Source organism: Phymastichus coffea, unplaced genomic scaffold, assembly GCF_024137745.1.
Source record: "Phymastichus coffea isolate CEN01 unplaced genomic scaffold, Cenicafe_Pcof_1.1 PCOF00104, whole genome shotgun sequence".
Classification (NCBI taxonomy): domain Eukaryota; kingdom Metazoa; phylum Arthropoda; class Insecta; order Hymenoptera; family Eulophidae; genus Phymastichus; species Phymastichus coffea.
In genome coordinates, this window is record NW_026706915.1 from 543,565 (window position 1) to 557,814 (window position 14,250).

The 14,250-nt window shown below is 45.1% G+C and overlaps 1 protein-coding gene across 1 annotated transcript in view; it reads right to left on the reverse strand.

Moving 5' to 3' along the window:
* LOC131670201 (putative transcription factor SOX-15) overlaps positions 1–14,250 on the reverse strand; it is a 42,979-nt gene that overhangs the window by 11,931 nt on the left and 16,798 nt on the right. Inside the window, exons 3-4 of the mRNA XM_058945605.1 lie at positions 11,644–11,830; positions 10,982–11,261 (exon numbers count right to left, since the gene is read on the reverse strand). Of these exons, the coding sequence (XP_058801588.1) occupies positions 10,982–11,261; positions 11,644–11,830 (467 nt within the window). The remainder of the gene's footprint in view (positions 1–10,981; positions 11,262–11,643; positions 11,831–14,250) is intronic.

Genomic DNA, 14,250 nt, shown 5'->3' on the forward strand with positions numbered 1-14,250 from the left:
ATCAAGATTATCGCCACGCGCGCCAAGCAGCATATACACCGCCGGCAAGTCGTACATTGCGACGAACACGTATACTCGCACACATCGATCGAGATGCGCGCGTAGCCCACAAGAAGAAAGAGAAGAAAAAGAGAGATTTGCAGCGAGGAAGGAACGAGATGTAGCCTCGTCGTCGTCAAACTTTGCTTGTTCTTTTTTTTTTTGCTGGCGCGAGCGAGGGGGGGGGGTAGAAGAAAACAAAAACGTGTGTCGGGATCACGCTAATTTTAATTTTTATTCATTTAATCTCAATCATTTCGGGGGTCGTATGGAATTTTATCTTTACGAGTGCGTTGATTAATAAAGGTCTGGAATGCGCTATTACGCATTCACGTTCGCGATGTAAGAGATGTGCTGAAAATTAACATAATCCAACGAGAAAACAAAGGAAGTAATCCTTCGACAACGCTCGAATCATTGACGAAGTCTCGGTCCCAGCGACATACGGGTCCAACGTGCAGTCTACGCATACAACAGACGGCAAAGCCTTTGAGCTTGCCACGCGAGACACTTAAAATAAAAAGGATTAAAGAGCTGAAGAGAAGCTCGTAAGCACGGGTAATAAGCGCGAAAACGTGATTGCAGTTTAATCGCTCTCGACGGACGTGTGTTATTACGCGAAAGAGTATATATGGCGACCGACTCGTTTTACGTGTGTGCGTGTGTATGTGCTGGACGCTCAACAAGCCCTTCATCAGTCATGTTAGTCTGCGCGCATGAGAGTCGGTAATTTTGCCGATGAGAGCTTCATTAGCGGTTGTACGTATGTAGCTGTGTTAAACTCGTGTTATTTCAATTTTCACTTAGCGACTGACTGATCGATGACGATGATGATGTTTCAACTTTTATAGTATTTCAAATATAGCGTATAATTCGACGTAATGAATGGATTTTTTTTCGATCGACATCGAAGATGTGGATGAGTAAACGATTAAAAAAAAAACAATTTTTACTACCGCGCAGTGTAAATTCTTTTTTTTTTCTTGTTCGTAAACATGGTTGTGTAAGCGGTAATTACGAAGCCAACTGAAACTGAAATGAACGCTGTAAAAACTAAACAAACTCTTGAAAAACCTATGGCTAATTACATGATAATTCCTTGGCAATGATTTAGAATAGAGTGGCGTTGCGATATAATGGATTATTAAGGTCAAACTTGACGAAGCGCTCCCGCGGCCATTAAATCATTCGCGTTGACAAAACCAATTAAACCTTTGGCAATCTCACTCTTCGGCGAAAGCCCAGACGCTAAAGAAAGGAACTATACGCAAATCTTGGACATCGATCAGGCACAAATCTCGGAGCTCGGAACACGATGTAGCCCGGCAAACAAAAAGTCAAACGCGAAACAACTTGCTCATCGCCAAATCGAACAACCTTCTCGACATAATACTCGGCCGCGTCGATGCACGCCGGGCCAACACCTTCTCCCTCACTCTACTCGCTCAGATAGATTATGCAAATCTGTTTGGCGTGCCGTTACACGCGGTGGCGGTGGCGGAAGAGAAGTAAAAAAAAAGAAGAACAAGAGAGGGGGCAGGGGGAAATAAGAAGGCGCAGATGAGGAGGAGCAGATTATAGCCAAGTGCGGGCGCGCGCGAGCGTAAAGCGGAACCCTACGGACGTCGTTTTCATGCAACACTGACTTGCTGAGCTAAGGAGGGACGTACGCGCGCGCGCGCAACCAAATCGGCCAACAAACATAGGCGCGTAGACCTATTTGCTGCGCTTCGGAAAAATTCCGAAGAAAAGAAACAACAACAACAAAAAACGAGGTGCGTGCCTGCTCAAGGTTATCACGTTTGCGACACTTCCTTTTCGTTCGACCGCGAATCCAGGTCGAGATAGGTTTCTCGCGCGACGTCAACTGGTCAGCATCGCGATCGATTCTCATCGATGCGGTGCGTAATCGAGAACGAGATGAATTATTATTATTGGAGATAGCTATCGTGATTTGTCATCTCGGTCGTTTTGCATACCGATGACCGAGGTGACTATATCCTGGATTAGATGAGCTCAGTACGAAAGGAAACCTTGTTTTCGTTCTTAATTATGTCTCGCACGAAATTATATTTATTTTTAAAGTCCGCGTGCGCACGACCCACATGATATAGTGACGCAGAAGTTCGCTTGGTGCATAATCACGAATTATCAAGACCATTAACATATAGAATAGTTTTCACACCTTGGGCATTAATTTCGAGTGTTTAAAATGTATGGCGTACAAATGAAGGAATATGACTGTATGCTCGCGCGCCAGTTCGATCGTCAACCTTGAATGAATAATCCAATTGCACCTTCGCCGCGGTAATAACTCATTCGAATGGGGAAAAAAGATTAATGCAAGTTACTTCTTTGTCTTACGTAAGAGCGTATCATTGAACAAAAAGTTGACGAATACACTAGTGCTCTTATTTCTAGATATCGAAAATAGATTCGATTCAGATTTCGAATGTAATACAACTAACATTGACCACGCAGTGAATTCAGACCTGTCCGTTTTGTTATTTCGATTATTTCTTGAACGTATTCGATATGTTATTTAAGTTAAAAAACCAAATAAACAATAATAAAATATAGTAACGGAATGGAGTTTATGTAAATATATTCATGAGTCATAATGTTATTCCTGTAACGAGACAATGTAGCTGTCAGTCCTTGTGAACGTTATTTTGCCAAATTGTCTTTAGTCATCAATTCCGTACAATTTGGTTTAGTTTACATTGAACTGATTTTTACTGCAAGATGTATCTTCGACCAGTAGCAAGCACTAAAAGTAACATACTCAGTAGCAAATGTAACTGTCAAGCTAATTTTGTTCAAGAATTTTGCAAACTGATTCTTAGCATCAATAAAACTAATAAAAAAAAAAGCGCAAAACACTAGAAAACCAAAAAGTAGAAGAAGAAGTAGAAAGAGAAAAGAACAACGAAGGAAAAACATCTGGTTCGATCAATCGGAAAAATCGACCATTAGCATAATCATCATCATCATTAGCCGCGCGCTTATAGCCCCACACAGCTGACCGAAAGCCGCAGTATATATAGGCGAACACACACGTGGCCGCGATAGCAAAGAGGAAGGAGGTGGAGAAGTATAGAAAGCCTGCCCTCCCAGGCAAGTGTGTATAAGCGAGCTCGACACCGAAGGCTAAACACCCATATGAGATACATCACTACGCGTGCAAGCGGACGACGACGTATTATTAATGGTGACAGTGGGCGACTTCAAGCTGGGCGGGGTACTGCAAACCCTCCGATCTTCTCTCTTACTTGCCCTCTTTCTCTCCTTCGCTTTGCCTTCGCGCAACTTCTTTTTCTTCTTGCTTGCAACGATCGTCCAGAGATTCTCTCTCTCTCTCTCTCTCTCTCTCTCTCTCTCTCTCTCTCTCGCTTCTTCCTCGTATGGATTTTCCTATTCTTTCGCTGCACGCGTGCCTTACGACTCGAAATCCGTTCTCTTTTTTTGGCGATACCCTTTACGGTTATCGTGCGTTTCTTTGTCTTGCGTCTAATGAATATTTGACGCTCGTACGCGGGTCTGGAATGGCTTCACTGTTTTTTTGCGCGAGTGCGAACCCTTTTCGGGCCACGCCGAGTTCGAAGTGTTAAAATGCGTTTCTTGCGCACACGTCCCCCCCATTCCCCGAATATCAGTGTAATTGATTTCATTATATAGCATATTTATCATTGAGATTGGTTCCGCGTTGAATAAAGGCTGTTTGAAAAAGCAATTGCCAGTTTTTATTTGCTGCTCGTATTATAAAAGTTTGATTTATAGAATTTCAGTAATCGAAGTTCATCGTTCGAAAAGTCTTGATGAACTAAATACTAGTAATTAGGATTACTGCTCGCATTTCATTTTTGATTTACGCAAAAGCTCTTAATAATCCGTGAAGATTGATAACTTCATGGCACGCATGACGCGACATCTTCGTCTCGACAAAAGAATTATTAATAAGAGCCGCAATGCGTATAAAATATTCAGTCATAAGGTGCTACGGTCAATCAAGTACTGGCGGGTAACACGCTTCGTCAGTCATGTAAAAGGCCACGTTCGATGTTACAGGAGAGTCGTGCTCGTCGTTGAAGGTCAAGCAGAGCTTCTTGTATTTATTCATGCGCTATAATATTCTATGCGCATGTGCGCCTGCCAATTGCGAATGGATGTAATAAGCTGCGATATATATATATGTATATATATATATATATGTCGGGGATCGTGACTGCTACGAGAGCGATGTCGAAAATAGTTTATTGGGTGTCGGGTGATTTCTTTTTGGTGCCTTGCCTGCCAGTGATTGAGTGTTTTGCAATTCGATTGGAGAATTTACGGCTTCAAAACTCTACATTACGGTCGATTGCCGTGTGCATATTTTCATTTATTGTACGTTTGGGTTTAGTAATTGTTTTATTGATGACCTTTTAATAACAGTCTAAACAGAACAAATGTCAACTATATTCATACATTTTGTACACTTCACTTTTATGATTCTTTGAAAAGTTCAATGATTAAATTTTGTTGATACACGCAACTATAATATACAACAGTCATGAATTTGATTGATACATTTGTAACGGCAACTACATCTCTATTTCTATTTTAAAATCGCACAGAAATTAACGAAATGGCTAGTGTTCTGTGAGCTACGTTATATTAAAAAGCTCATTACTATTAATGACACTATCAACCAAACCTCCCAAAAAGAAAAATCAGCTAAACTCCGTTTCCTCCTTACTGTATATTAAAATTCTAAGCTGATCTTTATTAGGTACTTGTAAAGCGCGGCATTAAAATTTTCGCGAGTCATTGTCTCCGCTCGGGTACATATTTCGCTTCAAAATCTATAAACTCTTCAGCCCGACGGTTTATAAGTAGCAGAAAAAGATAGTCTAGCCGATATGCTTCGAAGGGAATTTTCGGAGAGCTCATCTTCGTGAAAATATCGCGGAGAATCAGCGGCGCGGCACGGATTTTCACATGAAATCCTTACGCAGTCGCCGTGTGTTTTGTAATCGTCTCGGTAAAAAAAATAAAGAATATATATATATATATACATATATAAGAGAGGTGGGTCGTAAGGCAAAGGGTGCGGCCGTGCGCGCGGCGTTCGGCTCTCGAGCAAAAGACTCACGGCACAGTCTCGGCTCCACCTCATTACCCGGCATTCTATGCATCCGCGCTCTCCTGGCTTATGCCTGATTACCGCTCTTGCGTGCTCTCTTTCTCCTTTCTCTACTCCTTCGCCGGCAACTTTTTACTTGTCTTTTTTGAATTCTACAATAATTATTCCTTTGTTTTTCGCCTGTTGCGCGCTGCATTGACTTGGCGATGCATTAACGGCAATCTAGTTTTGCAATGATCGATCGACTGTGTGGCGTGTAACCATTTGTAAGATTTACAAATTTAACCATTAATTTGTCCTGTAATTACCCACTGATTATGTTTACCCATTTTAGTTTTTAATCAACAAATAGTGTTTACAATTTTTTCCATTCATGCTATATAATGAAAGTTTTCGTAATATGACCACATCAAAATTCGATTCTTGATATGTATATACCTCTCTCTCTCTCTCTCTCTCTCTCTCTCTCTCTCTCTCTCTCTCTCTCTCTCTCTCTCTCTCTCTCTTTCTCTCTTTCTTTCTCAAGCGCATCTTGACCCGCGCAATAAATCTGAATCGTCGTCCGCTCGCGGTGAATAATAGCCCTTTCCTTTCGGTTCTTCTTCTCGCGATTCGTTTTGTTTTGTTTTGTTTTTTTTTTCTTCGGGCCGCGCGGTGAGACAAAAGCGTCGTCGTAGACCAAAAAACCCAAAAAAATAATGTCCAACCCGAAAGACTCGCACACACGTGAGCGCTTCCGTTTGATTTTTTAATTATTCATGCGAGCTCTCTTGAGAGGGGAAGAAAGCAAAAAAAGAAAAAAAAATATAAGAAGCGAGGTAGCCGAAAGAAATAACTTTTTTCTTTTTTTTCAGCAAAGAAGGTGAGGGGTAGAGTATCATTCGTCTTGGAATGAGACGAGACCCTTTCTCTTCATTTGATATGTATACGCAATTATTGGGCGTCTCTCACTATGTCCTATGGGTTTTACGGCTTACGACATTATATACACGCTGCTGCTGCTGCAGCTTGCAGCTATAAAATCGCAATTGCTCAATTCGCGTTAGTCACTTCCTCTATTACTGTTTCGGCCTCACAACGCGCGAGAAGCGAAGCACTACGTCTCTTTGTGTAAACACATAGGCATTTAATAGTATATAGACGTTGTCGCGCGCGCTTGCGATATTGCATATATATAAATATATATATAAATATATATATATATATATATATATATATATATATATATATATATATATACAAGGATTTACATTGGATTGTCATAACTGATTCACGTTACACGCGAGTAAAACAACTTTGGCTTGTGAATTTTGCACGCATTCACACGATGCTTCATGAAAAAGTTATAAATAGGTTTCATTTTTTGTTGTTGTTCGTATTCTGTGAGAATGAACTTCCAGAATCGTACTTCGGACGTTTAAATCTATTCGAGCAAACTTTGTGAATTTTTAATTCAAATTATCTTGTTCGATGATATTATACGAGAGTCAAAGCCCTTGTATGTTAACATTTTTTTAAAACGAGAGATGATATTAGCCACAAATGGAACACAGAATGAGATTTTAATTTAGCTAGACTATATTGAAAAATATAAAAATGAAAATTTCACCGTCAGTAAAGTTGCAAATACGGAAAACAGTAGAAAACACGATTGTTGACTCTCTGTTCTCCGCAGTTATTGCGCAGGGTAAGCTTCACGGTAATTTTAAATATAAGAAACTTTTTCGCCTATGACATCTGTAAAAATACTTTGCAGCTTCCGAAGAGAGACTGAGAAAAATGCCTTATACTTCAGTTGAATAAACCTCAAATTGCAGGCTCCGGGGAAAGATTCGCGTTAAACGTCGCCCACGGTTTCTATAAGCATTATCACACTGAAAATGGTACATTTTCGCGACAGCAGTTTTACCGTACGACAGGACTTATAAAATGAAAGCACGAATGAAACGCGAATAACTGAATGTTTGGTGGTGTATTGTAATATGTAAACCAGCAAACTGAAGGAAAGAAAAAAACTTGTTCCTATACACCTCTCGAGCGATCTTCATCATTGAAAAAAAAAGTCGCTACTAAACGGTCTCGAAAGCAAGCAGCCAAAAACGCTAAAAAGACACAGAAAAAAAAAGAAAAGAAATCTCTCTTACAAGCCTCCTCCACACGAGGAAAGAAAAAAGAGCGCGGGACACAAGAAACGGCGAGCGCATACGAGTGGCCGTGCACGCGAAAGGAAGCCAGAGAGAAAAACGAGCGAAAAGCCTCCTAAACAGCGTGTTTCCCCTCTATATCAAAGTGGAATCTCTCGGCAAGCCGAGTAGCGAGGGGCTGCCCCTAATCAGCGCATTCTCCAAATCTCCTTTGCCTTCCGGAATTCAGAGAGAGAGAGAGAGAGAGAGAGAGAGAGAGAGAGAGAGAGAGAGAGAGAGAGAGCGTACGCGTGCAAGCTGCATACTCTATCGGAAAGCCGTATCTTTCGGCTTCGCTCGAGCTGTAAGCTACGAGCTAATCAGAAGGCACTAAAGCACGATAGCGAGAAATGCTGCCACCATTTGTCGTTAGGTGGTCCGAGTGCTTCACTGCTCGCACCGCTCGAGAATTTCGCGCTCGTGAGTCGCGACTGTATCGCAGAAAAAGCCGCCAGCTCCCTTCCGTGGGTTGCAGTCCCGTTCAGCTATGTTAATTGGCCGCCAAAACGGTTGCCTACTGCGCCACGCACCTACTCATCTATATAGCCTCGGGCTTGTCATATAAGCTTCTTCCGGTGTTCATTGTCTCTCTCTCTCTCTCTCTCTCTCTCTCTCTCTCTCTCTCTCTCTCTCTTTCGCTGCGTGAATTTTTTCACGTTCGCGAGAGGAGGCGTCGGCCGCGCAATAGACTTACGTGTACTCTGACTCGTTCTCTTCTCGCCGGGGCGCGCGCTAGCTTAACGAAGACGGAAGAGGCTAGCGTATATGTATACGCTGGAGAGAGCGAGAGATAAGATCGACCATCGAGTAATTTAAGGATCAATTAGGTGCTAACGCCGAGGACCGATTTATGGCGTCCGAGCTGAATTATCGCTGGGTGAGCTTTCGCTGCTGCCGACGAGACTGCCGAGTCTGGACAGTTACGCGCGTGTAGGACGCGCGCGAGCGCACGACACCTCCGACAATTGAATTCGCGCGTTCGAACGCGACGACGCCCGCCCGAGGTTCGCGCCACCTCCTCCCGCGGCAGCCTCGAGCGGAGACGCGTTTCAAGAATAATCGCTACATTGACAAATCGCGCCGCTGCCTTTGATATATCGCGCGAGGCACGTTTACGCCAGCGCTGTCGGCGCGTCCGCGGGATGGATAGCAAGATCAGGATCGACGCGGAGATTGAGTGCGAGCGAGTGCCGTGCGGCGCGGTCAGCTGCGCTTGGCGCCTTCGCCGGCGCGCAAACGCGGAGCGTCGGGGCAAGGCAAGTGATTAATAAAGATGCGCGAGCACGCGTGTCACCGGATATGAGAGACCCCCACGCGCGCGCCTATATCTCCTTCTTCTCTTTCACTGCGCTGCAATCGTCGTTCTATCCTTCGCTACCCGCGAGAGCGTCGACTCGTCGCTCGTACCACCGGGGCGCGTAACGATAAGAGGGAAAAATAATCGAGCTCGACGGAGAGGGAGGGGATAAGGAAAGCGAAGCGAACTCGCGAATTACACGAAATGCCCATTCGCACGCGTGTTGCGGTCGCGCCGACGGAAGAGCGGGCAATCCCCGATTGCAAGCGTGTGTCTGACACGCGCGTCGGGACCCGTGCGCCCGCGTCTGCAAAAATGCCGCGCTTTTTTTTTGCGCTTTTCCTTCGCGAGAGGGTCTTCTCTCGGAGAGAGCCGAATCTTTCGCGCGTCACCAACGCGGCCCGTTTAACCACAGCGCGTCTCGGTAAATGAAATAAGGCAACTTAGGAATGCAAATATGACGAATCGAGAAGGAATCGGCACGCGCGTCCGTCGAAGGGGAGCTGCGCGGAATGGAAAGAAATTAATGTATACGTATCGAAGAGGGAGAAGGCAGCGTTGGCATCGTTGAATGTATATAAAGTATCGGATGGGGGCGTCCTCCGACACCCGAGGCGCATAATAATCCTCGCGCGGGTGGCTCGCGCCGCGGCTTTGATTTACGCGCCTGCAACGCGGAGGAGTTTCCTCGTATATACATCCGCAACTATTTGACGCGAAATATTGTCTTTTTGCATTTTGCCTGGCTAGAGAAAAATTGCGTCGCGGGTACATTGCGAAATTGGCCTTGCGTATAACGTCGCCAATTGAAATATCAAAACACAATAGGCAGTAAATGGCCTTTGAAAAACGGTCGCTCCGGATAAGTGCGTGTGAAATTGCACCGAAAGTAGACGCACAATGTTTGCTTTTATTGAATGTCTCGCGGCTGTTTGGTTCGGCGATTTCGACACGACGTGCGCGCAGACCGTTGTAGCGACGGTTTTTCTTTTGTTTTTCGGCGCCACCAAGTGTTTCGATTTGGCAAGCAAATCGACCGATCGATCGGCAAGACACCGAGCAGCAGCGCTTGCTCGAAACGACGAGTCCGCGAGGGCGAGGAGGGGCAAGTCAGTTTTCTTTCTTGAAAACTCCACGGGCTACATGGTATTGCCAAAGCTTGCGAGGCGCGCAAACCGGTATCGTTGGAAGAGAGAAAAAATAACGAAAGAGAGACACACGAGAGTCAGCTGCTTCTATACGTGCTAGCTCCCTCGACAAAACAGCGCGCGGCCTAGACTAACGCTACTCCTCGCGCACGGTATATCTTCGGCGCGCAAGAAGCAATGTAATTGTATCGTGTTATGCCGGCGAGGCTATTGGAAAACAAAAGCTCTAAAGTGCAGAGCGTTACTGTTAACTCTCGCTCGCTGTCGAGAGAGGCGCCCAAGGATTTCGTAATCGTTAGCATCTGACCCGACGCCGGAGTTTACTTAAGCAAGGTGAGATTTGTTTTTTTATTTTTTCTTTGCCGGCGAGTGCGCCGATCGCATGCAGCGACTCTTTTTCCTCGGCACAACCTTGATCCGCGAACGTGATCTGGAGCGAGCGACGAAGAGGAGCAATAGCGCGGGGGCGATCTCCTCTTTTTTCTTTTTCTGCCTTTCACCGTAAATGGACTTCCCTATCTTGCAAACGTTATAATTACGAATAATAACTCTTTTCACCAAGCTTTCTTATTCCCACACGCGTCGCAGGAAAAAAGAGTGCGATTCTTATTCTTGTCTGATTTTTCCGGGCGACAGGAAAGCGCGGAGAAGGAGAGAAAAAAACAACCTTCCTGATTAGTGGCCTCTCGCTTTTTTCTTCTTTTTTTTTAAAGGAAAGACCAAAGAAGGTGAGTATAATTAGTCGAAAGTGGATTTGTTGCGAGGGAGAGAGAGAGAGAGAGAGAGAGCGCGAGGGGGATCTAGATCTTGCTGAAAACTCATTGGACGTGTAATGTGATTTTAAGTACTGTACGCCAATTGGAGATTGAGAGATCGGCCTGTGATCGATTGGTGTGTAGGTTGCACTTTTAAGAAATTGCACTCAAGTGTTATACGCTTTTACAATTTTTTAAAATCTTTTCGAATAAAGAAACGAAAGTGATGCGATTTCACTTTGGACGGAAAATACCCTTCTTCGATTACTGTAATCTTTTCGGCTTTATGTTTTCCTTTCGTTTTCATATTCTTAGTGCACCTAATAATTGCACTTTCCCTACAAATAATCATTTACTCTGAGCAATTTGCTCACAACTCATTGTTCCCTGCGACAATGTCAACGCAGAGAAAGAGCCAACGTAAGGGTACTCACCAAGCATTTTGCTGAGATCAGCATTGTGCAGATCGGGATTCTCGTCGGCGAGTTTCTTACGCTCGACTTTAGCCCAGACCATAAACGCATTCATGGGCCGACGGATCCGTTGCTCTTTGAGACTTCGCGCCACAGCGGAGCCAGCGGCACCCGGTGGACACATCTTCACACCACCACCCATCGGACCCAAGCTTTGTTGATAATCCTGCAACGTTGGTCCCGAGGCCAACCACGACATATCTTCTAACCGCTGCTGTGGCCCACTCAACATTCCTGGGATCTGAAAATTATTCCCCAATACTCATTCGATCGACCGTCAATTACCGTTATCATGTTACTCGTCGAAACTGTTAGACGCGCATAAAAAAGAAAATAAATGAATAACATAACAAACAAACGGAAAATGTATCGCGTTACACTAAATGACGGAAATGATTGAAAAGAAAGAAAAAAAGAAAAGAAGAATTGGCGCCATTACTCACGCAGCTAAAATGCAAAGCATTCGAGCGTTGCACAACGTAACAGAACTCGCGCTTATAATTTAGCGTCTCTGCTGCAGCGAGCAAGGGGGAAAAAAAGGTCCGATAGACGCGCGTGAATAATTCAAGGCGACTTTCACGCCGTGGAAAGTGCGCCACGATATAAGGTTAGCAGAGACTTACGGGTATGATCTGCGTGTCCATAGACATGGGACTCTCGTTGCCGTCGATGCCCGAGTCAATGTCGAAGGGTCGCCCCGACGTGGGCGTCGCGTACAACGAGGAGTGCAGCGCCAGCAGTCCTGGCGAACCACCGTAACTGCTTACCGGTGGTGGTGTCACCTCGCCCCTCTCGTAACTCTCCAGCATCCTGCGCCAGCCAACAAACGTCCACTATATCAATTATACCAATCTTTTTCATTCACGGCTTATCCGGATAATAACCACTTATTTATTCTCTTCGTAGTGAGTTTAACAGCTCCACGCTTTTTCTCTTTTTCACGATGATTTTTGTTTATCGGACTTAAGTTTTTCTTACAATCAGTCAAACAATAAAATCATGTTTACGGCTGCTTAGTTGAAAGCAATATTGAATTGCGAAAGATAATTTGGTGAACTATAGCAAAGATACGCGGTCGACCTAAGGACAGACGAGCAATCGAGCTTAAATAATTGCCGATTATGGTGGCTATAAAGAATCGAACTAGCGATCTAAAAAGGGGATATCTGTAAGAAACCGAGCAACTTCAAAAGGCATCCGTAAATATATATAGATGCAACAAACTGAGAGCAATTATCCGTTGCCGCGTGCACAAACCGACGTCATGTCGCGGCGCACGCGCCGTTACCATTGAATGGCCGCATCGGATTATTTTCAATTAGGGGGCCCTCCCATTTCGTATGGCATCCGAATGAGTTTGCTGCCGCGAGTAATTGACTCTCGATCCGTCCGGCGCACGCGCCGCACAGGCGGACATACGGAAAAGAAAAAACCAACTCGGGGCAAGAACATAAAGGGATCATCATCGCCGAAGGCCTGTACATAACAAAGCGTCGAATATTAGCAAATGGAAGTGTATTTAGATAGCCATGAATTTTCATTAGTTCATTAGGGCTTCGCGTACAGATTTCATTGTCGCGGAGTTTGCAAATGTCGGAAGCTTTGGATTAAAATAATTTGCAACCGAGCGAAAGCGCATTGTTATGAGTGAGATGTAAGGTTTTTGAATAAGTTTTTTCGTTGACACACTCGACCGATAATTTTTCTCTGATAAGTCTGGCTATAACTTTCGTTGTGGAGACGAACCGAGGAAAAGCGCATAGCGTCACCGTCGTGAAAAAAGGAGAAGGAAAGACGATCGAAAGAATCCCAAGTAGGAAACTACGTATGTGCGTGTAGCATCGGCCGTTGCCGCCAATTCTACGGCGATTGATCTGTCAGTGCACGCGCGGCGGCGCAGCAGCAGCAGAGATAGTAGAGCGGTATAATACAGCCGCTCATTCTCTCTCTTGTCGAGACGTGCGACGACGACAGGGCATTGCGATCGACATGAATGAACCATTCAAGGACACTTTAATGGAATTCCCACGACTGTCCTTCCGCGGCATATAATCAACGCGCGCGCGCCTCTTTTTATTTATTTATTTTTTGCTACCTCCGTACGCACGTCCCTCGCTTCATATAGACGTGCTCGATTGGCTCCAAAAAACAAGTATATCGCGCAATAGCAATAGCTCGGCGGTTTTTCTCGAAATTCGCGTTGGTGTACGTCGATAGAACGCAACATCGGCGGCTTTAACTAGCTTGCCGCGAGTCAATCTCCTGCTCGGTACATCAATGTTCAGTTGCTTTCCGCGCGCGCGGATAGCCACTTAGCGTCCATCTCGGCTTGCGGGCTTGATTTACAACTCGCGGATCATAAAATGGACCCGCGCCTCGTATATATTCGCGAAAAAAAAATGACCGAGCGCAAGACGGCCGTGCGCGCCCGCGGAGGCGTGCGCAGCCATTGTTTTGAGATGACCGAAGACGCGTCTTAATTGCAATAGCTGGCAGTCCGTTGTTTGTTATTTCGAGGCGGAATATAAAATATATATATAGATATCTGGAGCGCCTTGCGACATTGTAGCGCGTTTGACGCCTTGCGGACAATGAGAGCTGTAATCGCTCGGCCAAATGCTTCCGCTCGATTGGATTTCACATTATCGCGCGGAGCACCTACGCGCGATACAGCCGAGAGAAGGAGATTCTCTCGGCTATCTCCGCATAGCAGTTGGCGGGCTCGCGCTGCATCTTCCCTCGACGTGTTATTGATGAACTGCCGACCTTTCAAACACACGCGCTGCTTTCGCTTCAGGAATTCGAAAAAGAATCTCTCGCTAATGACGACTTTGAATGACATACCGCTCGACGCAACGCATTTCCAAATCGTCCATCAGTTTGTTTATCTTTTTCGCTTAAACATTCGATATGGAAAATACGGCGCGCTTCGAGTGGCTCGAAGGAAAAATGAGGCAGCGCTACGGCGCGCGCCTGGCACAATGGGCATGCGCACCGAAGCAAATCGATTAAATTGTAAATGAGCAACATGCCGATTCCGAGAAATTGGAGGTAAGTAGCTATTTATAAGTTTGCCGTTCGTTAAGAGGGCTCGCCTAGGCGCGAAAGTGCTTATTACAAGCTATATATCACCGACGCGCACGGGAATATGCGCGCGAGCAACATGGCGACTCTGCGCGCACTTTTTTCGCGCGCGGGCCCCATATCGGAGAGACATAAATTTCCCATCG